The following is a 27,891-nucleotide window of genomic DNA, read 5'->3' on the forward strand; positions in this document are numbered from 1 at the left end:
GGTCAGAAATTTGTCCCTAACAGCAGATAACCACTGTGACCCATGGTTTGTTAGTGTGTTGCTCAGGCTCAATGGATGTGGGGAGTAATGTAGATGATACCGAATGTGCTGCAGGAGTGCCGGCAAGGGATAGAGCTTATTCCAGCTCCTGTAGTCACTGAAGGGAAGAAAGAGAAAAGCATCCCTGGTGCTGCACATCCACAGAGTCCTATGGTAATGTAGTAGTGATGAAAGAGACCTCAACCTGGGTTCCAACCAGGCCACACCCCAATTTGTTTTGCTTTGTCCCCCAGAGCTTAAACACAGGAATTTCTTTGTTTGGACACTCCATGGGAATTAAATTAGAACACTACTGACAGGTACAGTAAAATGTTGTAGGGATCTCTTAACCTCCCTGGCGGTAATCCCGTGTCTGGCTCGGGTTGGGATTTCACTAACAGGAGCGGTAACCCCGAGCCAGACTCGGGATCGCATCGCTGGATGCAGGGGAGGACACAGGGAGAGTTACTTACCTTGTCCCCTGGATCCAGCGATGTCCTCCGCGCTGTGAGATCGAGCCATCCTCCGCTCGATTCACACAGTGCCGAATGCCGCCGAGCTCCGTTCCCTGCGACGTTACGGCGCACGGGAGCGGAGAACGGGGGCAAATTCAAAAAAGTAAAAAGACACAAAACACACACAGCACTGTAATCTTACAGATTACAGTGCTGTATTAAAAATTACACACACCCTTTGTCCCTAGTGGTCTGTGCAATGCCCTGCATGCACTTTTATATTATAAATACTGTTTTTTCTGCCTGGAATTTGGAGATTGTCCATAGCAACCAAAACGTGTCCCTTTTTCAGTGTTTTAGGATTTGATTACATTATTGAATCATTTTTATTTATAATATAAACTTTATCATACCCGGGATGTCTGCTAGACTCTGGTTTGAACAGATTTAAGAGAGTTATTCCTAAGAATTACAGGACTACAAAATAAAACGCCAAATTTCCATGCAAAATAATTGTACCGCTTTCAGCACCTAAAACCAGACTGAATCATACCGCCAGGGAGGTTAAGTTTGTTTAGGTTACCAACATTAAACTTCTGAAAAACATAGATTCATTCAACATACCTTATTAATACGGTCAAATGTGTCTTTCAGCTGAAGATGCTTTCCAGCTTTACTTGCCAGGTCCATCCATTTTCCTTTCAGCCACTTAACAATAGGTTTACGGAGGAGATCTTTTGCCTCCACTTTTGCTACAAACTTAATGTCACCTCCTTAAAAGATTACAAAAATCAAAAATTACCATTTAAATACTACAACACTAGTATGGATACAATACACACTAAAGGATACAGGCACACCCCAGTAATTTATATATTCACACCATTTATTTATGTGGGAACAAAAACTTTTTGCTGAGAATGTTCAGGGAACTTTTCAATACCCCATCCCCAGTCTTCCCTAATGTACTATACCCACCCCAGTAGTTTTTCTCACAGTAATATCCCAGCTATGACTATAGTGACAATTGACCATGTATTCAGTATAAGGCAATTGTGGCCTGATAACTAAGACAGCTAGACAAAAAAAAATGGTATCACTAATAAATTACAGCTTTTGTTTGCTTACATTCCTTTTGTATCATGCTACCTTTTACCACTAATAGTAAAATTCATCATTAGCTATGAAGTGGAAGAGAGGCAGTAGACAATTTTTATTGAGTTTATATTTTACTACAGGCTCTTGAGAGGAGGACTGTGCATGTTTATGATAGTGATGCATGTAAAACATATAGGGGTTGATTTAAATGGAAATTGACTGTGCACTTTGCATCTGCAGTTGCACTCTGCAAGGGCATATGCTCCAGTGCTTAGTAACTGAGGGCGAGTTCTGCTGGCTTCGGTCCTCCAATCACGTCCAAGCAAAAATGCTGTTTTTTTTATTTTACGTGCAAGCGATTGGATATTATATGCAAAGTTATGCTTCGCCTCATTTACTAAGCCCTGGAGCAAATGCCCTTGCAGGGTGCAACTGCACTTTCAAAGTGTATAGTCTATTTGTCTTTAGTAATCAACCCCATAGTATTCTGTTCCAAATGTTTTTTTCTGGTTTTACAGTTGGCAATATTAACTATAATTAGTACATGGTTCTTAAAAAATGGATAATCATCATGTTTCACATACATCATGAGTGCCAGAAAAAGCATTGTAGACAAAAAGCTCCAGACTCTCAAGCTGCAAATAGCTTCTCTATGGTCAGAGATATTGGGGGTTATTTCCTAAAGGAAAATCCACTTTGCACAGCAAGTGCACTTGAAAGTAAAGTCACTGTAGATCCGAGGGGGACATGCAAGGAGAATAAAAAACAGCATTTTAGCTTGCACATGATTGGATGATAAAATCAGCAGAGCTTCCCCTCATTTGAGATCTACCCCTTAGATTTAGAGCGACTGCACTTACAAGTACACTTGCAGTGCAAAGTGGATTTGCCTTTCGTAGATAACCCCCATTAGGTAGAGGTCAGTAAAAGCTTGGGAAGGACATTCAGGTTCTGGCCATGGTATGTAAAAGGAACCCTAGGTCCCTCTTCTCTCTAAACCTGGTCACAGGTATTATTTCTAAAGCCATGTTGTGCAGCCAATGCAGGTACTTTAATTGAGCAATGTGCGGTTCATAGGCCTAGATTTATGGATACGTCAAGTGGCTCATTAGCTAAGAATGGTTCAGTCTTTGCTAAAGATGTAACAGATTTAAACACTGTGGGGTTGGTTTCCTAAAATCAAGTGGGAAATCTGGTGTAGATCTACATTGAAACCAATCTTCCAGTTTTTTTGTCAAAGCTTAACTGAACAAGCTGAAGTTAGAAGCTGAATGGCAAAAATGTAGAGCTGCACCAGATTTTGCACTCCAGTTTTAGTAAACCAACCCCTGTGTCAGGAATGAGAGGTTCCTGTCCCTCCTATGGGTAATTGTTGAAGCTTCATCTTCATTGCCTGCTCTGTTGCTGATTTCTCCAGCCAAAAAATGGCCAAATTCAGCATCTCACTGTCATAGTAGAGATGTAGTAGTGCACTTTCGTACATAAGGCCATATGTCAGTCTATTTGCCTTTAGTAACCCTACAACAATTACAGTAATTTAGTCATTAATTTTGTTTGTAACACGGCTTATAAATACATATATACAAAATGAGTAGGACAGCTTAATTCTAAGAGACATTTTTAGAACAGCTTGATTCTTAAGGACAGATAGCATAGGACATTTCTGTATTTAGATTTTCATTCAACAGTACAAATTTGCACCTACATTTATACAACATTTATCAGAAGATGGCATGCTTTTTTTTTTCTTTTAGCAATATCGGATATTCTTGGTGGGCTGCAGGACTACCTAGCTCACCAAATGGTTACAAAAGTAAGGTCCATCGGGAAAAGATTGTCAAATGTACTTTGAAGTGACATTTACAAATATCGAATTATATGCAGGTGTTAGGACAGAAAAAAAAAATCAAAGCATTTACCTTTATGGAAGAGCAAAAAAATAAAAATAAAAAGTTGGCTGTACTGTAGGGATTCCCTGATTCAGGACATGTAATAATACGTGTGACACAGACATAAACTTGTCACTGGATACGATTCCAGCTGATAAATGACACATACAACATCAGCTATGGTTAGCCTTTGACAAAGGTCAACATGACTCAAAACTGATACTTCAGTTGTGCATGATTGATGGCAAATGCCATCACATGCTGACTTATATTATCTCTGAGAATTTTGGCTAGCAAAGTGTCTCCACCAGAAAGACCTTTTGACTGTTTGGGAAGACCTTTTCACTGTTTTTCATTTTTTAAGAAAGCAGTGGGTAATTTGATGCACTGGCTCCTTTTTATAGCCTTAAAGTTAAAATGGTAATAAACCCCACTCCAAAAATGTTATATTTTACAGTTTACCAATCCTTAAATGCGGTGGCTGCCTCCCCTTGTTTTCATCTGGTGATCTGGCCAGTAACACTCCTCCTGTATTAGAGTGCCTACACCAGGGATTTGCAATTAGCGGACCCACAGCTGTTGCAAAAGTCCCATCATGCTTCTGCCTCTGGGTGTCATGCTCGTGGTTGTCAGAGTCTTGCTATGCCTCATGGGAATTGTAGTTCTGCAACAGCTGGAGGTACGCTAATTGCATATCCCTGGCCTACACTATGGATGAAGGAGCAACATAGACACCTTTGGAATGCAGAATTGTCAGTCTGGGTAGGGAATAATATAAGGACTAGCATATTTAAGTACACTAAGAAATTGAAGCTAAACTCCTGCTAACACTTTTTAAGCTGTTACAGCAACAGTTGTATTCCCTTTTGGGATACATGTTTATACAAATAAAAGCTGATCATTGTAAGCACCCCTGTCAGTGTTAGAATGGTTTGTATCAATCCTCTAACTACTACATCTGTAGGACAGCGTGTTCTGTTGAATAATAACAAACTTACTGGCAAGATCACAAGGTGAACATAAAAGAAAAAAATCCTAAAAAAAGAAAACAAATGCAGCCATCACATCTAAGAATTGGTAAGCTGCAATATAACAAATGTTTGCTCTTGGGATTAATACTGCTTTAACAGGGCCCGTGATAATTAAAGATGCATAGAAAAGGAATTTTATGCAAGCCAAGTAACCTTTTTCACTTCATGACTCTAGTGCATTCGATAAACTCACTTAACCCATGGAAAATCACTACATGTGTACCTGGTACAGCATAAAAGCAATATATGGTATATGAAATCCCCACTAATACTCACCCACATTTACTGTTCCACTACTTGGTTTATCAATAAATAAAGTTGTTCGCTGTGAATTATCCCTCTTGTCCGCATCATCTGGTTGCCCTTCCCCAAGAGACCAAGATATGCAAAATTAATACAGTGTCATTGTTACCAGTTTATGTTGACATGCTAAATTTGCAGGTAAAGCAAAGATGAGCTCCGTGGCTATATTTCCTGTGTGTGTTGATCAGCTATAATTATTTCTCTATTAAAACACAAAGTGACATTAGTAAGTAGACAGAAAATATAAAGCAAGATTTAATAAACCTGATTGTATGACCAACCTCCAGGTCTTTTCTACTCCTAAACCTGAAAAGGAAATATCTGCAAAAAACACAATTATATATATATATATATATATATATATATATATATATATATATATATATATATATATATATATATATATTATTATTTGGCACGGCCCTTTAAAATGGCCTGTGCCAAATAAACAAATCCCTGCCAGGTGTCAGTTGTTTTACCAACACTTGCAGCAGATTCAGGTAGTGCTTCATATTGCCCCATTTCCAAAATGGCTCTATTACTGCACCAAATTAAAAAAATAATTACCTCTAGTTCGTAGATAGCAAAACTGGAGGTATTTAAGAACAACTCTAATTTGGCATACAGAAACAGGCAAAGTGCATGTCTCTGCATACTGTGAAGCAGGTGGCATATAGAAACCGTGTGGCATAAGAAACAGCGAGCAGCCAGGCTTTTATTGCAGAAGGGACATGCAATGTTTCTTCTGCAATATAATGCCCCTACCCGCCTGTTCGCTGTTTTCTTGTGGCACCATAAACTGAGCTGCACATTCGCAGCTCAGCTTACAGTGCTGGGCTGGTCTGAGTGTAGGGATGACTTACTATTGTGCATGCACAGCAGTGACATCATCCCCACCAGCCAATGAAGATGCCCAAAGACTGGCACTAAGAAGATGATGTCGGCGGTGGTAATGGACTGTTGGACAGGTAAGTATTCACCCTTTAGTTACAGTTTAAGAACGCTGTTGGCTTCACAGCTGGCAGCCTCCTAGCAACCAATTATGCTGACAGTGAACGGAAACTGCAGAGAAAACTGTAATATAAGTTCCCCATCAGGTCCGCTCTCTCCTTCTGATTTACAGCAGTCAGCGGGTGAATTCTAGAGCCAATAGCAGAATGCCTTACAGGTACATGAATTTGTTGCCCGCACTGACATTTGTTGTGCGAAAGATACTCTTTATGAATTCCCCTTATAGAGTATGACCCAAAACAAGAAAGTTTCCTGGCAAGAATTTTGACAAATGGGCAGGTGATTTAGTCAGTGATATCTCTCTGGACTGGGGACAGATGAGTTTAAAATTTGGAGTGGAAAAGGGGGCAGGCTCTGATATAAGTGTGCAGTTATGCTTTACCACATCCAGTAAAATCACCTTTCTTTTCAGCAAGTCCATAAAGACATATCCAAAGACACATATAGAGGGGAACAGCATCACCAAGTGTCTTTGGATATGTTTTTTTTAATGTACTTGCTGAAATAAAGGTGATTTTATTGGACGTGCAGCCAACCAGAATTGTTTTGCTCATTGGAATCTGTGATGGACGGGGCCAGCATTTGGTCTGTGTGTAAGTGGAGGTAAAGATAGGAGACTGACCTAGAGCGATGTTCATGCACATCTATGTTTTGCTGTTCTCTTTTACAGCTTAGTTTATCTACACCTGCATTGGTGAGGTTTTTTTGAAGAGACAATTTAATAGCTGCCATTGCTGACCCTTCCTTCTGAATATACTAGTTCCCTGGCTGTCATCGTGATCTACTTACCTCAGTACTTTCTAGTCACTGACTCAGAATAAATATGCATAGTCTGACCACTCTTATACCGCATACACACGATCAGATTTTCTGACGGGAAATGTTGGATGTGAGCTTGTTTTGGTGGAAAGTCTGACCATGTGTATGCTCCATCTGACATTTGTTATCGGACTTTCCGCCAACAAATGTTGGCTAGCATACTCTCAAATTTTCCGTCAACAAATGTGTGTTGTCAGACTTTGTGATTGTGCATGCGCAAGTCCATCAGACAAAAGTCCAAAGTACAAACACGCATGCTCGGAATCAAGGACAAGCTGGGAGTGATCGGTCTTGTAAAACTTGCGTTCGTAATGGAGATATCACATGACTATTGAACTTCCTTTTTATTGGCTTGTTGTAAGTCTTGTATGTCACTAAGTTCGTAATTGTTGGCGAACATTTGTGGGACAGTGTGTGTGCAAGACAAGTTGGAACCAACAACCTTCCAACAAAATTCCACAGTTTTGTTGTCGGAAAGTCTGGTCGTGTGTACGGGGCATTACTCTCTCTGATTTTTAACTTTCTTCTATGACAGTCCCACAGTGTACTAATATGTGCACAAACTGGCTACAAGTATTTTCAGAAGGTAAGCAATGGATTCTGCATTTCAATAAATGAAGGGTTTTTTAAGTATTGATTCTTTTTATTCATTCATTTGAAAGTGACTTACCAGAGTCTTTCCTTTCTGCAGATCGATTTTCATCTGAAAGAGAACATGGATGTTGAAATGATACGTAAAAATCTTCTGGAAATGAAACAATATATATATTTGGAGATGCTAAAGTTATTTAAATACCCATGTGCCCACAGTATTTTATGTTATTTTGTTATTAACTTGAATATATTCAAGTTAATGTCTACCCATAAGCACAATATTTCTGCAATCCATATTTTGTGATTCATTTGATCTTTTACAGATCATTGGCTTGCAACATGCGTTTTTAGGTATTACTGAAAAGCTAGTGCAGGGAGGCCATTATAGTAGGGCTTGGAAAAAGTTACTACCTATTTTCCCATGTGGACCCGTAAAGTGAAAAATTGTACCCTTAACCTGTTCAGCACAATACAAGTACATATAAAGCATTTAAATGCCAGTTTCTAAATACATTTCATTCTAAATAAAAAAAACATGTTGCCTAGTTACCATATATTTAAACAAAACTTTAATAAAACATTCATCTTAAAAAAGACTTGATGAATCAGGAGAGTAAAAGCTTCAGTTTACAGGCTCTCACTGCAGAATTAACGAATCTCACATAGCTCAATTTTAGAAATTAGGTTTGTTAACGTTCCAATGCTCTGATTGGTTATTTAATTTATAGGCAACTTGTGAAAGACAGAGTTTCCTATAAGTTGCCTAAAAAGTCAAGTATTTCTGCAACTAACTCCTGTGAAACTGTCAGTGTACACACAAGAAAGCAAGCTCATTAAGTATCCAGTACATAAGTATTCTTGTGCCTAGCATCTACTCATTATCAGTCTATAAGTTCCTTACGGTTTAGAAGATGGGATGTACTGTAACAGAGGGTACATTTCCTGTTCTTCTAATGTGAGGTTTGCGTAATTCAGCAATTATACCGTCTCCGGTGGCTCTTAGTGTTAATCCTTTGGATATAAACTTTCTTAAGCGTGCGTCTTTCCTATTGCTAAAGGGTATCATTATAAGAGCTGGTAGAGATTCAGTAACCTGTCCTCAGAGAACACTAAGACAGTATGGGGTAATAATGAAAGTGCACATGAACAGTGCATATTAGGATTAATTACTCTGATGGTCTTTGGTAAGTTTGATTTCCTACTTGCTTGTAAAAATATCCAAAATACTGTAAAAGAAACTGTCCTGCTCATCTTTAAACAGTACTGTTCCCAGGGTCCTGCTGCTGAGCATCGTACATAAATATATAGAAAATACAGTTAGTCAACCGGGAGATACAAAGCATGGCTGTCTGGGAGAAAATATCCTCATCGGGAACCATGAGTTGGAGATCAAACCTGGAAAACTGAAACTCAAGTAAATGTCTGCAGGTTATCTTCTTCTAAAATGAACAGAATCTATATTGTGCATTGTAATGTCACGTAATCATATTTCATATGACACTGAATAATCAATAGGCATCGTGAGACTGATAAAAACTTGAACAAACTGGTGGAATAGTTGTATTTTGTTATACCTGATGCTGAAAGTGTGAATAAATCTCCTAAACACTGTGACCCTACAAACTGAAACTTAAAAGAGAACCAGTCCCTAGATATACAGGGCAAACTGGCAAAAGTAGGACATAACAATCCATTAATGTCACGTGGGTATCTCTTAATCACACAAATTGCATTTTGTAATGGAGAGGAGGGCCTGCATCAGCTAAGAAATTGATAATTGATTAGCCACTCATGTCTTTAGTTACCATAAGATTTTTTATTTCTTGTACGCTTAGGTATCACTTACTCTCAGTTCTCAAATGTTAAGTTTTTGGGCCTCTGAAAAAGTCAAGATTTCATATGAAGGGACTAACTTGCTAAAAAAAAAAAAATCTATGTTAGGACCTCCAGTTTTACCCTAGAAGTAACCAATTTTAAACAATATTTGGCCTTACAAAATCTGCTTTGCCATATATATATATATATATATATATATATATATATATATATATATATATATATATATATATATTGCAGCTATACGTTCAATTTATGTTTTATCTCTCTTGTTATAGTAATAGGTGGGGTGACTGTGTGGAAGTAGTTCTGAGGCAGTTTCTGACATCCCTACACATAGGAAGAACCAGCTACAAAATACTACAAAATCACAAACATAATAATTGAAATATGAGTTTAGGAAAGAAGATATTACGATAATAAACAGACATTCTACCTGGAGGAGGTGTACTAGAAGAAGAATCATCTTCATCTGCAAACACAAAATAGAATTAATAATCTTTGCATACAATTTTACATTTTACGTGGTATATTTCCTTTGGCAGCTGAACAATTTTCAACACAAATCCTAAAGGAGGAGAAAAGTCAGTTAATGCGGAAGCCCGAAACACTCCAAATAAGCTGCAAACTTATAGGGAAAAAAGCTTTGACCTTTCAGTGGCTGAAATAAGAAATAAGCGATCAGAGAAATGGTAAATTGCAGCACAGGTATGAAATGTAGGACCCATGATCCAGTATTAAATGAGCATATGGGGAGCTTTCAAAGCCTAGGAAATGTTAGGAATGTACACAACAGCAGAAAAAAGAAAACACATTGAAGGGAGAACACATTGAAATTCAGATAAGCCACACATCTGACCTGAAGACGATGTCACATCACTGTCTTCCATGTCTGCAAATAAAATGTGTACCATATACACAATGAATAGCTCTGCTGTAATAGCGGCATATTAAATTATAAATGTAAAACAATTTTCTGGCATTGAAAAATTATAGCTAATGGCACAACAAGGCCCGGCACTAGAATTAGTGCTACCAGTGCTGAAAATCACAAGTCTTAAATGGGATTAGGTTCCATTTAGTGAAAGTATTTTTAAATAAATTCCATTGAACATGAAATTAGACTTGCTCTGCTCATCTGGTAGCTTTGCCAACCATTGGAGGCTGTCACCTCTTGTAAGTATTTACAGTATATGCATGTCTTATATCTTTTTAACCGATTGACTAAAGCCGGCCTGATTTTAACAGAAGGGTTCAGTTTAATGCAAAGTGTATATATACACTTTATGTGGCCAGATTACTTTGTTCTACCAGACTTCCTACAATATATATTTACTATAAAAAAATTCTGCTTCATGAAATCAAACTGATATGGTAACCTACAGATTAATTTATTGTCTGTGGCTGCTGTTACTTTCAAACTGATATGAGGACATTACGGAAAGTATTTATGAATGCGTGCTAGAACAGTTATATTTTTCAATTTTTTCTAAATTCTCAGGCCAGGCATATTAAGGAGAACATGTTATGTAGATCTGCGGAGCTTGCTTTTTCAGCTAAAATGTTTAATAGAGCAAAAAACGAAAGTAAACATTGTTTTATTTTTTAATTAATGTTAATCATTTATCACTGTACTTAAAATCTATCAGTAGAACAACTGCTCATTTCTAAATATAGTATGCTCCTCAAGCCCTACTTTATAGAAGCCCAAGTTTCCATGTGATGGCCAAGAAGTGTGATACAGCTTGAAATAAATGCATTGATAGTATTGGTCTGTATTTGGGCTGTAGACCAGCGGTTCTGGATGTACAGTTGGTCCAGGGGAAAAAAGAATGATTTGCATGGCTTTGTCTACCTTCCTAAACTACTAGACTCTTTATTTTTGGGGATTTGTGAGATACGTGGATACCTTCTGTTTTATTTTCACTTATGAAACTGTGAAAATGTATAGGTTTTGTTATTGTACTACATTAGGTCAGTGCTTTCTCCCTGGAAATAAAATCGGATATCATTACTATTGAGAACTCATCTGGGCACATTTGCTATTTGTAATGCATACTTTACAAAGCATGGTAAAACATCTATGTTATAGTCTTTATCTAAACGGTGCTAATCTTTACTGACAGGCCACATATTGAACTACGGTTACTCTTAGGTAATCTTGGGTAATGCCCAGAGTCATGAGCCTGCATGTGACTGAAACATGGTAAGATGACATTTGCTTGCCCTATTACCAGGCACGATAAACTACTTATATTAATTAAACTACTATATTTGCGATTTCACTGTGGGCATTAAAACATCAAATTTCCTGTTGCTTTTAATGTAAATTATATCCAGTTATATATTCAATGTTTTATAGATAAATATGAAAGAGATCGCCTTGATCTAAATGATCTTATTAAAATAGGTGTTAATGTTTAACTTCTGATTATATATTTACATAACAAAAACAATATTTTTTCAGTACATATGCAGAATTGCTTTTGTAATGCTACACATTGGTTGTATTTTGTTAATCCTACTTGCAAAGCATGTGTATAAATGCTATGGCAGATAAAATCTTGTGAGCAACTGTGCAAAATTCCAATATATATATAGACTGAGACGGCAGCATTAAAGTGGACCTTCAATCATTTTTTCAACTTTCCATCTATTAAATCTTCTGCCCTTGTTGTTTTAACTTAGTAAAACCTTTTTTTCTGCTAGTAAATACATTATACAGCCCACTTCCTGTTTCTTGTCTGATAAAAAAAAAAGCCTAGGCTTATGACATCATGCATAGCTCTCTCTGTCCAATAATCGTGCTGTCTAATCAGCATCTTCATATACACACCTGTGAGGTGGATGGATTAACTTGGCAAAGGTGAAGTGCTCACTAACACAGATTTAGACAGATTTGTGAACAATATTTGAGAGAAATAGGCAATTTGTGTAAATAGAAAAGGTCGTAGATTTTTGAGTTCAGCTCATGATAAATAGGGGCAAACACAAAAGTGTTGCGTTTATAATTTTGCTTGGTGTATGTGTTTAACCACTTAACGACTAGCGCACGCCGATGTACGTCCTATTTTTGAAGAGGGATATCTCGGTAATGGCAGCAGCTGCTGCCACAACCGAGATATCCATCTCTTCAGGCGCCGGTCGTCTGTATGATAACAGTGGTCTCCGTGGCGGATTCGCCAGGAGATCGCCGCTTTCCGCAGTGGGAGAGGTGCCACCCCCCCTCCCGCTGCCCTCCCGCACCTTCCGCCGCTTACCGGAGACGTCGGTAGCGGCGGAGGCGATCGGGTCCTTTTCCTAGCTGGGTATAGAGACGAGTGAGGCTAAGATGGCCCCCCCTCGTCTCTATACCATAGGAGGGCGGAAGCGACGTCAAATATCTCTTAAAGGTATATTTTTTTTAAATGTAATTTTAAATTTTTTTTTTTTTTTTTTTTTGCATTTTAGTCCAAATATGACATCTGAGGACTTTTTGACCCCAGATCTCATATTTAAGAGGACCTGTCATGCTTTTTTTCTATTACAAGGGATGTTTAAATTCCTTGTAATAGGAATAAAAGTGATCCATTTCTTTTTTTTTTTTTAAAAACAGTGTAAAAATAAATAAAATAAATTAAAATAAATAAGAAAAAAAAAGGTTTTTAAAAACACCCCGTCACGACGAGCTTGCGCACAGAAGCGAGCGCATACGTGAGTAGCGTATGAAAACGGTGGTCAAACCACACATGTGAGGTATCGCCGCGATCGGTAGAGCGAGAGCAATAATTCTAGCCCTAGACCTCCACTGTAACGCAAAAAATGCAACCTGTAGAATTTTTTAAATGTCGCTTATGGAGATTTTTGAGGCTAAAAGTTTGACGCCATTCCACAAGCGGGCGCAATTTTGAAGCGTGACATGTTGGGTATCAATTTACTCGGCGTACCATTATCTTTCACAATATAAAAAAAATTGGGCTAATTTTACTGTTGTCTTTTTTCTATTCAAAAAAGTGAATTTTTTCCAAAAAAAGTACGCTTGTAAGACCGCTGCGCAAATACTGTGTAAAAAAAAGTATTTCAAAGACCGCCATTTTATTCTCTAGGGTGTTAGAAAAAAAACAATATAAAATGCTTGGGGGTTCTAAGTAATTTTCTAGCAAAAAAAAAACTGTTTTAAACATGTAAACACCAAATCTGAAAAAGAGGCCTGGTCCTTAAGTGGTTAAATGCTGACTCAAAAACACTGAAATAATAACTTAAAATATGTATGACATTGATCATTCTGGCTATGGTCAGGTCCTGAGCAGCAGTCAGGCTATTCTATACCTGTACAGTTGAAACATCTATGTGCAGTAATTTGTTTGGATGGTTTGAGCTAGTATAGATAGCAATGCTGGTTTAAGGAAACTTTTTGTACATTTTTCACTTATGTCCAATACATAATTAGTGATAGTGCCACTACAAATAATCAGCAACAGAATATACTTTTTCTGCACCTTATATTTAAAGGGTCAATACATCCAAAACTAACACTATACTGATATATACATAAATAAAATGTATTTTATATAATAGAGAGAGTAACAGGGGAAGCTAGAACAGGCAAAAAAACGGACTCTATTCCCAGGTGAACAGGAAGAGGGTTGCAAAATACGTCAGGACTTTCTTGCTAATGGACTATTCAAGATAACTAAAATAATACTTTTGGATGGACAAGTCATTTAAATATTTGCAGAAAGCAGCATTAAGGTGGAATTTCGTGAAACTATCTTGTTGCTGGATATTACAGGTAATGATTTAGCACTGCTTTACCTACACTATTTGTTTTATATTATTTAAGTTATTATAGCAGTAGCCCAAACACCAATGCTGTCAGTGGATAAACATTAACTTATCCATTGAATTGCTGTATGCACAAGACAGATTTTCTTTAAGACCAACATATTCATGCATGTAGTACTTTACAGAATTTGCTTATCATTGAATGAACACAAGTTCTAAAATTAGGCCTATCCTAATTGTTATAATGAAAAACCAGGACACTTGAGGAGTGACAGAATATATTTTACATAGCATTAATAGGATCATATAGGCTGGTAATCAAGCACTGAACATCCTAGAGGAAACTGAATGACAAGAAGATGAACTCATCCTATCAAAGCATCTTCTTTTCCCCTCATACCTTGGAATAAATCCAGCATCATGACTACAGAGATGCACCAAGACTTAGGTGTCTGCACACGTTACCAGTGTTTTTACTTCCATGCCAAGAGTTCCCAAGATTTTTATTGTACTATTAATGGTAAAATAGCATAAGAACAGATTAACCTTGAACTGAGAGGCTGAACTGATGGACACATTTTCTGACAAGTGCCAAATATACCAATATGCTAGTCCAAAGCAGTGACTGTAAATGATATTGTGGAATGTTTGTGAAAGGCTGAACCAAAGGTCACAGATTTATGCCCTGTAAGAAGGTGCCAACAAAATGATTCGCTCAAGTTACACACCCACTATGAAATGCCACTGCAAGTCAAACCGCTTATGAAAACATTCTGCTGTAACACCTAAGCTTCATATGAGGTAGACATAAGAAAAGGGTACTTAAAAGACTAAGCATTTCTTTGTTTTGGAATCCTGTATGAACTACATCCATTTCTAGACACAGAAGACAAAATAAGGTATACACAAGAAAATATTCAACAATTACTGGCTAACAGACAAATTAGATGTTTGTCCACTTACAAGAGTGTTTGTGCAGGAGTAACAAGGTCCTCATTCATATTATGGAGCAGAATGATATTACAAACCTTTTGTATACATTTTTGTGACAGAAAGGTAAAACAGGCTTCATATACTGAGGTTAGTACCCGCAAACTAATTATTGATCACCCTCTTCTCCTCATTAATTCCAGGTATTTGTTTCCAGGTAATTAGTATTCATTTTCCATGCGGCCAGAAAAAAAGCGCATAGTGTAAAAAAAAAACAATACAAATTACAACCATTTTAGCCACATAGCACTATAGTATATTGCATGGACAAAGGTCCAAGGTCCATTTGAGGTGAGCGTCTGAGATGAGTATTTCCTCCAACCCTTGCAAGGGTTGGGGAAAACATTGTAAGGGAAAGCAATGTTGCAGTCATGTCTAGATTGCTAACATTATCAACATAGGTCATGGGCTAGAGCAATGTTTCTCAACTTCAGTTCTCAAGTACCCCCAATAGGTCATGTTTTCAGGCCTTCCATTATTTTGCACAGGTGATTTGACCAGTTTCACTGCCTTAGTAATTACCACAGCCATTTCATCTGAGGGAAATCCTGAAAACATGACCCATTGAGGGTACTTGAGGGCTGTAGTTGAGAAACATTGGTCTGGAGGGCTTCCAAGATCAGCACAGATTACCAGATTACCATCCAGATTGCCATCCAGTTTGTCACTGAAATTCAGCTAGGCTGTCTTTTTGCTGGAATAATGTACTTTTTATTTACCGTTCATTCACCCTGGGTCCATAAATGTAAAACTGAACTGCTAGCAGAGTAGGGTGAGAGTTTACCCTATGCTTCTAGTTATCAGCTCTGGGTATGATGACATAGGAAGGGCAAGTTATCTCAATCTCCATTACCTAGAGTAGCAGGGAGCAACACAAGACAGTTGGCCCAGGGCGGAAAATAATTCTGGCCCTGGTTATAACCTATATTATAATGCTTCTTTCTCCATCTAGGCCAGAGTTGGAATCACTAAAGGAGTTCACAAGTAACTTTAAACCTGATGATTCTTTTGTGAAATTTGCATTTTCCGGGTGTCAGAACAAATACACATTTTTACTTAGGCTGCAAAAACAAAAAAAAAGAGATAACACAAAGTTATCATTAGAATTGTTGAATTTGACTACACCACATTTCCTTAGCAGACAAGTATTCAGAAAAGTTCCTTTAAGATTTGGTTCCTCAACAAATTGTTTAATTTGAATAAGAGAAAGGATATAGTTAATAACTTGATCTCCAAAGAATCCGGAATGTGTTACTTTTTAAAGAAGAAAAAAAGAACACAAATTAAAGGATAAAAGAAGTCTTGTTTTGCTGGCAAAAACACAAGTACATTCATTTTTATATATTTAGATGTAGAAAAGAATGATGGATACATAAGAAATTAAAAGCAGAAGAGCTAATAATTGTGCAGACAAGAATAACACATGATAAAATACATTCTAAAAATATACAACTGTGCGCCTTGTAAACTATTCATGTCACAAGCAGTTTGGCCACTTTGACATGCAGTAAGCGATGACTGACATAATATTTACTAACATGCAATGGTAACATTACACCAGAACCTGGTGCATTGACGGACACTCATTAAACAGGGTCTGCTCAGGGTCTAAGTGCTGTCACTTTGTTAACACTTTGTTGACATGCAAAGGGTTCAGTTCACTAAGATGAAAATAAAAATGCAGACTTACTAACATAAATAATACTAAGGCTGAAAACATTTTTTAGTTATCTTATCTCACAAAGTATGATTTTATCACCAACTCAAACAACTTATAATGTGTTTTTCAAAAGGCGCCCACTTTCAAACACCCTGTGCTGTACCCATTCATCCCCCAAGTTCCAGGAGGATATGGGGGGTGTTGGGGCCTAGTCAAGTGAGGAAGTGAAAAAAAAACCCTGCTCAATTATATTAGGGGCAAGGGTGGGAAAGGTGATAAACAGTACTTTCAATTTTGAATGAAGGTCTGCTTTTAGGTGAACCTGTTGCTTTGCCCAACAATGACAAAGCACAAGTTTACGTTAAGCTTCCACATCATGTCTTCTTCGTTTACGTTAAGCTTCCACATCATGCCTTATTCTTTTCTATGTAACTGTTGCAGACAGAATTCCACAGCTCACTGCCTCCCCAAGCAAATAACAAATTAACATATTTTCACCCTTTTAAATAGTTGCACAGGTGTGTTAAAGTGGACCTTGCACAATGCAGGAGGGAAATTCTCACGTGGAAAGGTTGAGTAAAGTCTAGTACACAACAGGCTGAATGTCGGCGGCATCGGCTGGTTCAATAGAAACCGCCTGTTATTCGGCCCGTGTGTACTGGAGTTGCTCCGACAGAAGTTGCGTGTTTTTTTTCTTTATTTTTGGCTTTTGACACCACATGCTTTTGTACATGGCTAGCAGGTAGACCATATGTTTTTATTCTTCCAAGTCCACTTTAAAGCTTTTTAAAGCTTTTTAAAGCTGAACTCCAAGCATAAACATTTTCATTGAACCATATTCCTTATTAGCCACAAAAAAATATAAATCCTCTTTGTGAGCACTAAATGCCTTTGTAGCCCAGTTATTACTTTGTAAAAGCTGCACTGATATACTGTAAATGCTGTGCTGCACAAAGTCTGTGCAGAAATCAGAACTATGGGAAGGTCCCCCCCCCCCCCCCCTACAGGCTGCCTACACAAAAACTACAGAAGGAGGATGATACAAGATTAGTGACTCTGCACAAGGAAAAAGAGCAGCAGCATCCAGCCTTTATTATGGGAAGTTGGTTTACTACAGATCTGGAAGAAATACACAAATCACAGCAAAAATTAAAATAAGCATGGATTTTGTATTTAAACAATAATTGATATCTTTGGAGCTCAGCTTTAAGCAGTAACATTTTTAAAAGCACCAACATGATTGTTTCACCTAATAGTCTAGAAAAAAATAAGAGTAATGACCTGATAGTAACCTTGGGGACTGGGGTCTGAGACACCCTGACAATCCTCTGCTGATCTTGTACAGAGAGGAAATGCTTAAACAGACAGCTGTTTAAGAAAAAAACATTGCACACTCTTTTCCTTCACACTATATGGCATGCATTTAGCATGGCAGAACAACTTCAGTCTTTGAGGAGTTTGTAGGCCTCAACATAAGTCCTATATTGCTATAGTTGGCCTAATACTGTAGCAGAATACTGTATGTTACATGGTCATTTTTTATTGTAGATATAATCGAATAATACCGGATGAGGCTTAATTAATTTTCCTTTCTATAATATTGGGTGGCATGTAGCAACAAATTAGGAATTGTACATTAGGTTCAATTCACAAAGCTAACACATCAAGATAAGATCCTCTTTTTCAAAAAAGTGGCAACACAGTAACGCTTTCCTAGAATGAAAGGTATTCACATGTATGGTTCCATCCCCAAAATAAGAGGATTATTCTTCATTTCAGGACAGTTAGCAGAGCAGTGTATGGAAACCATGGCTTCTATGGAGTGGGACTTGGGACCTAACATGACAGTATAACAATACACACATCCACAACTGCTGGGGTATGTTTATTTCAAACATGTGACAGTTCGTTTGCGCAAAATTAAAAGAGATATGGAAATCATAGATGCATGGCTAAAATAAAGGCTTTTATCCTTGTGTTTAAAGTTTTGTGAATTGAAACTACTGCGTTGTGCTTTAAAATTTGGTGTATTGTATTCAAGGACTGGAGTTGTACAGCTGTATACATTCCATAAATAGGTGTCAGCCAAATAGTATTCGGAACAAACGTTTTTCTCCATTCCACTCACCTTTTGCCTTTTCAGGCTCCTTCCCATTAGGCTTGTTTTCTTCAGCATGGGAATCTAATTATTTTTGTAAATTGTAAATAACATTCATGTCCAGTTTTTATTAAGGAACATATTCAAATTAACTAATCACTACTTTTATTTTATATGTTTAATTAATATTAGCCTTTGCAATAGGCATCGTTGTGTATGCAACATGCATTACTCTACTCTTCTAAGACATTCAAGGATCAGGAGACAAATACTAAACTACTATAAGATGCAACAACACAATGCTGTTTCACTCACCTTTCACCTTTCCATTCTCTGTATTCATATTTTGGTTTTGTTCTGTACAGGAAGTAATTGTTTTTCCATATTGAAAATGATATGTCTTTGTAGCTTTTATGATGCATGTACTATACAGTATATTTAGCCTTATGACTACAACCTTGACATCATTCCCAGATAATAAGCAAGTATGAAGTATAGCTCTGTCCTTCCATGTTGGTTGAATCCTCAGCCCTCTAGAAATAAGAGAACTTGAGCAATATGGAATGAGAATCCTTTTCTTTGGGGTGCACACACAACCAACATGGTCATATGCGAACTCTAGGCTACAAAGAAAATTGGTACTGAAAGAATTTCCTCTGTGATCACAGACCTGAACATGGAGCAGGTAGCTATAAAATGATTAGCATGTGTTACTGACTGGGAGTGCCACTCTGATTAACATCTGAGTAGTGCAGTATCTCTACTCAAAGTTCCAGACCAACATATTGTATCAGTACTGACTCAGGGGTACATACATGCCTGCTCTTCAACCCAATTCTTAGAAACTTCACCAGTTCAACCCGCATCAGTTCGATTTTTGTACTGTCCTTGTACTGTTTTTTATTTCCCATTGTTTTTTTCTGGCCAGTCTACTGAAGTCTGGTTATAGGCTGCATTCATATGCTCCTTTCCTGGAGTCTTTGTATGAAACATGGAGCAAAGGTAAACAGGACAATCAGTCCTTTTATAGTTTTTATCTTTTTAATAAAAAAAAAATATATATGGATAACCTTCAAAAAGCAAAATAGCACAATAACCATACTTTAGCAGGCTTAAATCCTTTTCTCACATAGTCACTTTGATGTTTTTTACATGCCTGTCCCAGGGGATACACAACCTTGCTCAGGTTACTTGTTCCTTAATTTTTGACCCAAATGAATGAAAAAAATATCTACCTCTCTCATGTACCGTATCCTCCTTTTCTCCTGCTGTACCAAAAAATCATCACAGCTGACTTGCACAAGTTACTACCCATTTCATTGAACGGCTCTCAGAATATAACAGACAAGTGTCTATGTTACTTTGTCTTGTCTTCCTTGGGTCAGCATGTTGCATGAGAACAAGTAAAAGTGGTACTGCAGATAAGTATATGGAAATGTAAAGGGGAATCTGAAAATGTAACATGATATGGTTGCATGGTAATTTTGACTTTGCTCCCCACTGCACTGTGAGATTGTGTGGAGATTGAATGGAGCTAGCAAGCAACTTGTGACACTACCTGCAGATATCATTGCAAAAAGTTCCCTTACTCCAGGGCTTCACAGAGCCAGTTGGCTCATGTTTACATAGTTAGAGATTTCTGCAGAGGTTCTGCATATTGACAGTTAGCAGGTGAGAAGAAGCTTCTGTCAATAACACTTGCTGGAGCTGCCTTCAAAGGTGTTAATCAATCTGCTGGAGTCATCCCACAACCCACAAAATGTCAAGTAGGGAGGCTTCTAGAGGAGGAAAGAAGAAATGCACAGCACCCTCACAAAGGAGAATCCGGGCATATGCACTGAGAGTGGCAATGCAGAAAACAGAGGATTAGCTGCAATAGTGTTGCCACTCTAAACAAGGAAGTCCTGGGAACAGAACATGAACCAGGTATTTACTAGCAAAGAATATGGTATTGACAGGTTGAGCGAACAGTTACAGATAATAGTTTTAGAAACAATAACATTTTGGGTTTACTACCACTTTATGTAGGAACGTTACTGTATTTACAATGTACATATTTTCCAGTTCAATACGATGATGGTAATATAATTGCTAACTAAATACAAAGCTCTGTTTGAAGAAATGTGAGCATGGCATATCCTTCCAAACAGGCAACACAAGTCAAAAATGTAAATTGGTCAGTGACATTAAACCATGCTTGGGCTTGCTCTTTGATGTAATCATTCTGCAAACCGAAGTAAGCTGAGAAGTTTCCTATTCAGCAATTCTATTATCAACACAAGTCCTATATGCACACAGCAGTTTTGGAATAGCAAGAGCTTTATCTATAACTTCATGCAGATCTTTGGCATGCTGTACTGTTGAATTTAAAGAATCAATCAACCCATATTTCACTTTTTGGTTGGCTAAGTGCAGATAAACCAGCTGACAGTTTCCTATCTCTATTAGGGATCCTATTGGTGGGAGTTCCTAGGTCTGCACATCTGCTGTGGCTAATATTATGGGCCCCACTCTCCCTGTTGCTTTTTTTTTATTTTATTTTATATTATAATGACTGCAAAAGAAGCAGTTGGAATATACAAAGGTGGGTACAAACACACAAAATTCCTAGGTGGACTGGAATATGGAGTAAAAATTATGACAGGGAGACATATAAGAGGTCAGAGGCACACTGAGCCCACCCAATGCCATTTATCAGTAAAATTTCACTGTTGGGTGGATTGACTCTTTACGGGCAATGATGGAAGGCACTTTACATTACTATATTATACATTTACTTGTTTAAATTCAAAAGCAATATGACCTACAGAAAAGACTGATCTATTGCTCAGTATTTCTCTATTGTTTTGTGACATGCATACAAATAATAAGTATGCTAAACACAAACTATATCACTACTACACACTATTACATAACTACAAGGTCTAGTTAACACAAGGCAAGCACTATTCTTTAAACGCAGAACATCCAGTCTTCACTCACCTGTCACCTTTTCTGGAACATCATCATTAGGTTTTAGGTTTTCCTCTGCTAGGGAACAGATTAGGTGTTCATGTTTAACCAGTAACCTTTCTCCAACTAATACCATACACTTGAAAATAGGAAACATCGTATAATAGAAAATGGACAAATAAGATCACCCAACTATTTAAAGCAAACTCAGTAAGTCCTATATCTGCCTGCAATTTTAATTTTACTGGTTATTTTGATATTTATGGAAAAATAAACTATAAACAACACAGGTGAATGGTATTAAAGGTGTTGTAAAGGGAAATATGGGATGGCCCCTATCAAGACTGTCACCAAAAGACAGATCATTAACTAATGTAACAAATAAGCATGGTGCTTGGCCTCAGTAGTCCTGGTTTCCAGTGGGAAAGTAACAGCTGCAGGTACCATTTTCCAATACCAGTCCTCTGATGTTCTGTATTACTATAGACAGAAAACTGCTAGGATGCTTTCTAACTTAACTTAACACTACTGGACAGGGGGCAGTTAAAGTGGACCTTCACCCAAAAGGGGAAGTTTCGCTTATCTTCCTCCTCCCCTCTCCATCCTCTTTACGTTTTGGCACTTATTTTTTCTTGGGTGGGGGAGTGAGTGACTGGTTTTGACTGGTACCTGCTTGCACTTCCGGTCGGATTGCCATGGCGATCCGAGTGGAAGTTTGGCCACCTTTCCTCCACAGCCTTCTAGGACACATTGTAGCAGTCAAAGAGATGGCTTGGGTGAAGACTAAACTGGATCCCTGGACAGGTAATTGACCCATCATTAAAAGTCAGCAGCTACAGTATTTGTAGCTGCTGACTTTTCATTTTTTGTTTCTAGGGTGAAGAACTGCTTTAGGCACTTTTATGACTAAAGTTATGTCAACATATTGGGAAGCCTTTAGTGTGGAGATTATCCTTGTAGTCATGGAAAAGAGAATGATATGATTGGCCAATAATCATAAATTGAGGCCTCACACCCATCAGGTTTCAGAAAACCATTTCTGATCACACCTTGGGTGTCTATTGCATCCAATCTTGCACACAATGGGATATCATTTTTTTTCAGAAAGTCTACAAGAAAAACAACGTTGCCCAGTGGAAGGCATATATATATATATATATACATATATATATATATATATATTTTTTTTTTTTTTTTCCCCAAACCAATGTTTACTGTATATACAAGTTGAAACACAGATATATTTCTATGCAAAGCAAGTTGGCAGTATTTGTGACAAAAAAATTATAAAGATTTGAAATGGTGCATTGTACATTCAGTTGTTTTTCCTATTACAAGTACCACCATTGTCGTATTATAGACTTTCATATCATATTATGTTTTTTGTACATAAATATTGATCTTGGATGAAATATGAGTGCTCAAAGCAGTGCGTGACCCAAATAACAATGTTGCAGACTAATTCCCATCATTAAGTGGTGACTGACATATGTCTCCACCTCTGCAGACAGCAGAGAAGATTTGAGATGTCTGTAGTGTCTAAGTGAGCTTCAAGTATGCAGATGGAGGATAATTTTTCAGGCAGGGGAAAAGGTGATATGTACAACCCGGATGTACAAGCAGACAGCAAAGAAAATGATCTCCTATGGTGTCAATGCAAATGTGGATAGATAGATAGATAGATAGATAGATAGATAGATAGATAGATAGATAGATAGATAGATAGATAGATAAACAGACATTTATTGCTATTGCTATTGACCATTGCTTCTTATGGACTACTTTTATTATTATTATTCGCGATTTATATAGCGCCAACAGTTTACGCAGCGCTTTACAATGCAGAAGGGGGAAAGCACAATTACAGTACAATACAGAAGGGACAGGAGGGCCCTGCTCATAGAGCTTACATTCTAGAGTGGGTGGTGGTGCAAAAGGTAATAGATGCAGAGAATGATTTTGAATTCTGGAGATGTTGTGGAGGTTAAGGTGGCAGGATTTAGCCAGTGATTGGATATGGGTGCTGAAGGAGAGGTCAGAGTCAAGGATGACACCCAGCCCCCTGGCATGTGTGGAGGGACCAATGGTTGTGCTGTTAATCTTAATTCTTATACTTAATTTAAGATTTACCATTAATCTTAATGGTAAAGTCATGCGGGGGGGGGGGGGGGGGGGGGGCGACCGGGAAGGAGGAAATATTGAGTTTTAGAAAGATTGAGTTTGAGAAACTGGTGTGACATCCATACCGAGATGTAAACCTAAATAGAGAAGTGAAGGACTATTTAGAGTTAGAACCGATTCTAAATTTGAAAACCTTAAAAACCGGATGTAAACAAATAGAAAGCATTTGTAATATTTCTAGCTAGATGCAAATCACAGAGTCACGGTTAATTTTTTTCAGCTAAGTTTTCGGTGCTGCCTATCATATTGTGTTTTCCTACATGTGTAACCCATAATTAATTAATCCAAATATTGTGTAATTGAGCTTTTTACATTCTAATAACCCCTATCAATGGTACTTTTAAAGCTGCTGTCCCTTAGAAAGTCAGCAATTGGTTCTACACTGAGCAAAATTATAAACGCAACACTTTTGTGTTTGCCCCTATTTATCATGAACTGAACAAGATCTACAACTTTTTCTATGTACACAAAAGACCTATTTATCTCAAATATTGTCCACAAATCTGTCTAAATCTGTGTTAGTGAGCACTTCTCCTTTGTCGAGATAATCCATCCACCTCACAGGTGTGGCATATCAAGATGCTGATTAGACAGCATGATTATTGCACAGGTGTGTGTTTTGCTGACCACAATAAGACCCCTTTCGCAGTGGGGCACTTTTCAGGCATTTTTGTGCTAAATATAACACCTGTAAAGCACCTGAAAGGCACCTCCCAACCCACCTGTGATAGACTCACCCGGCACAGAGGCTTTTGGAGGGGACTAAATGCTTACCAATTATGGGCATTTGGATGAACAGTGCTCTTTGTGAGCTGTATGCCTGGGTACACACAGACTCTGGGAACCCTGTATATGCAATATTAGAAATAGGGACTGATTCATACTGTTGGGACACATACTGTTAGATGCTAATGTCATCAACTCCAGCCACCTATCTGTTGTCTTCTATAATGTAAATGAGTCTAGTCTGGCTTGCCACAGCTTCTAAGAGTATTTCACCCATTGTTGTCTGTGCTAATTAATCCTGCAATTGAATGAAGGAGTTCTGTGTTGATGTTTATGATAATGTGTATTGTATAGTCAGTGAGCTAGGAGACGTGAAGTCTTATCCTAAAAGGTCATATCTCTGAGTCACCTAGTCTTCGTAAATGATTAGATAACTAGCTCATGTTAATTGGGTTTCTGGTTACAGTTTTATTGTAAGCTTGCTGTATATATTTGCATGTCATCTCAAATAAAGGAGTCCATGTTCAGCAGCTAAACAAGCATTGTCTTGTTTTGTGCTTGTGAGTGGTTGGAATATCTGATATCTATATTCAGACTGGGAGGAAGCTGTATATGATGAAAGCACTCAAGCGGAGTGTAGAGATGTTTCGTTACATTCCACCCCAGTGCTTTCACACTGGGGTGGTGAGCTTGCAGGACAGGGAAAAAAAGTCCTGCAAGCAGCATCTTTGGGGTGGTGGGGGAGCAATGGACACCGCTGCCAAACCGATTCAGCAGCGGTGCTGTTCATGCGCTTTTAACCCTTTATTCGGCTGCTAGCGGGTGTTAAAAATGTCCCGCTAGCAGGCGAAAAGCACAGCTATAACAGCGGTAAAGTGCTGCCAAAATTAGCGGCACTTTACTGCTGGCACCCCCCGCCCCAATGCGAAAGTAGTCTTAAAGGCCACTCTAAAATGTGCAGTTTTATCACAACGAAAATAGGTGCATTTTATTGATGGCATTTAGAATGCGCAGAGATACCGTGACGAGATCCTGAGGCCCATTGTTGTGCCATTCATCTACGACCATCACCTCATGTTGTAGCATGATAATGCATGGTCCCATGTTGCAAGGATCTGTACACAATTCCTGGAAGCTGAAAACATCCCAGTTCTTGCATGTCCAGCATACTCACCAGACATATCACCCATTGAATATGTTTGGAATGCTCTGGATTGGCATATATGACAGCGTGTTCCAGTTCCTGCCAATATCCAGCAATTTCGCACAGCCATTGAAGAGAAATGGACCAACATTCCACAGACCACAATCAACAACCTGATTAACTCTATCAGAAGCAGAGGTGCTGCACTGCATGAGGAAAATTGTGGTCACACCAGATACTGATTGATTTTCGGACCCCCCCAACCCCCCCAATACAGTAAAACTGCACATTTTATAATGACCTTTAATTGCAGCCAGCTTAAGGCACACCTGTGCAATAATCATGCTGTCTAATCAGCATCTTGATATGCCACACCTGTGAGGCAGATGGATTATCTCGGCAAAGAAGTGCTCCCTAACACAGATTTAGACAGATTTGTGAACAATATTTGAGAGCAATAGGCCTTTTGTATATATAGAAAAAGTCATAGATCTTTGCGTTTAGCTCATGATAAATAGGGGTAAACACAAAAGTGTTGCCTTAACAATTTTGCTCAGTGTATTTATAATTCTTCTTGCTCTCCAGTGAGTTGTTTTGTTTCCCATAGGATTTGATAGTAACAGGGAAAGCTATCGGTTCTGTGACAATCTGTATCCAATTTTTAAGGTGAATGCAGTACTAAGCCTGAAAATCTATATTTACTATAGTTTACCAATCCTTAAATGTTACAGCTGCATTCATTTTCTTTTTTTAGGCTTTTTGTTTTCAATATTTTCACCTTCGTGTCTTAGGATGGCTCAATTCTATGAAGGAGCAATGGAGCCACCCTTGGACAACAGCATTGTAAATTTGGGGAGGGAATAGTGTTGGATGCACTAACAGATATAGATACTTGACTAACAAATTAAAATTGAAACTTCTAAGCGAGCTATCAAGAAAACAACGGGCATTTTTATTAGAGAGTCTTCAATACTGTTTATCGCACAATTACTTTTGGCACAACAATAATTTCTTTAAACAAATTATAGGCATTGCCATGGGGGCCAAATTTTCCCCCAAGCGTAGCAAATATTTTTATGGCCCAATGGGAAGAAAAAGCCATTGATCAAAACACACCAAAGGAGCTACTTCTGTACAAACAATACATTGATAATGTTATTTTGATTTGTGAACGTACAGAAACTGACCTACTACTTTTTCTAGAAAAGCTTAATGAAAACAATCAGAGTAATATATTTGAAATGGTAACCTAACACAAAACAAATCAATTTTCTGGACCTTACTATATCATTAACTAAAGGAAAATTCAAAACAAAAACATTCTTCAAGACGGTAGACAGGAATGGGCATATCCCTTTGAAAAGTTGCCATTATGCCCCTTGATTATTGAATGTGCCAAAAGGACACTTCATGACGTTGAAAAGAAACTGCACAGATGAACAAGATTACAAAGAACAGACAGATCTAATCAGCCAAAGATTTCTTGAAAAAGGATACCAAGAAGCTCATATTGAAAACCAACTACAAATAGTGAATGTGTTAGACAGAGCAACTTTAATAAAAGACAAACCAAAGCAGAAAGTGTTTCAGGACCATATGCATATTATTCTCAACTATGGAGCACAGCATAAAAAGGTAGAAAAGTTGTTTAGAAAGCACTGGCCCATCCTTACTTCAGATAAGCATCTTAAACAAATATTACATGCCAATCCAAAGTTCACATATAGGCAAGCCCCCACTCTAAGGGATAGGATTGCAAAAAATGTAGTAGAACCCCCTAAAGTACCAGATTTCAATTTTTTCTCAGGACAGGGTTTTTTTTTCCGTGCAAGCAATGTTATGCATGTGTTAGATAAATTTGTAGCTACTGCAACAGGAAGAGAATATCAGGTAAGAGCTTGCATCACATGTAGGACGAAAGGTGTTGTTTATGCCCTCCAGTGCCCTTGTCAAATTCAGTACATTGGCCGTACCAAATAGCCAATGTGGAACATGTGCAAAACATCATCAAAGGTTACCCTAATCACAGTATTTCAAAACATTATGCAACACATCACAATAAAGACCCCTCCTCTCTTCTTTTTTGGGGGATAGAAAAATACCATCCACAATGGAGGTGTACTAATAAGGTAAAATCCTTTAGCCCATGTGAGTCCTTCTGGATACATGAGATGAATACTTTTTCCCTTCAGGGCATAATATTGAATTCGATATCAATTGCCTCATTAACGATTTCTAAAAGTCATATTTCTACATGTATTTCAATCCTCAAATTTTTTATAATATTTAGTCTTTTTCTAT

At 37.8% G+C, this 27,891-nt stretch overlaps 1 protein-coding gene across 33 annotated transcripts in view; it reads right to left on the reverse strand.

Moving 5' to 3' along the window:
- The window catches only part of MYBPC1 (myosin binding protein C1), a 177,663-nt gene that overhangs the window by 103,964 nt on the left and 45,808 nt on the right, over nt 1-27,891 (reverse strand). For 9 of the 33 annotated variants that reach the window (XM_077472249.1, XM_077472224.1, XM_077472244.1 and 6 more), the window contains 7 exons: nt 21,570-21,617; nt 18,903-18,944; nt 18,618-18,671; nt 9,512-9,547; nt 7,316-7,348; nt 4,789-4,875; nt 1,119-1,267 (listed from right to left, as the gene is read on the reverse strand). In XM_077472249.1, coding sequence (XP_077328375.1) covers nt 1,119-1,267; nt 4,789-4,875; nt 7,316-7,348; nt 9,512-9,547; nt 18,618-18,671; nt 18,903-18,944; nt 21,570-21,617 — 449 coding nt within the window. Of the gene's footprint in view, nt 1-1,118; nt 1,268-4,788; nt 4,876-7,315; nt 7,349-9,511; nt 9,548-9,934; nt 9,968-18,617; nt 18,672-18,902; nt 18,945-21,569; nt 21,618-27,891 lie in introns of all 33 variants that reach the window. The other 24 variants (XM_077472219.1, XM_077472236.1, XM_077472241.1 and 21 more) reach the window with 12 other exon arrangements.

This window comes from Lithobates pipiens, unplaced genomic scaffold, assembly GCF_037356315.1.
Source record: "Lithobates pipiens isolate NorthernLeopardFrog02 unplaced genomic scaffold, aLitPip1_a1.2 Scaffold_8, whole genome shotgun sequence".
Taxonomy (NCBI): domain Eukaryota; kingdom Metazoa; phylum Chordata; class Amphibia; order Anura; family Ranidae; genus Lithobates; species Lithobates pipiens.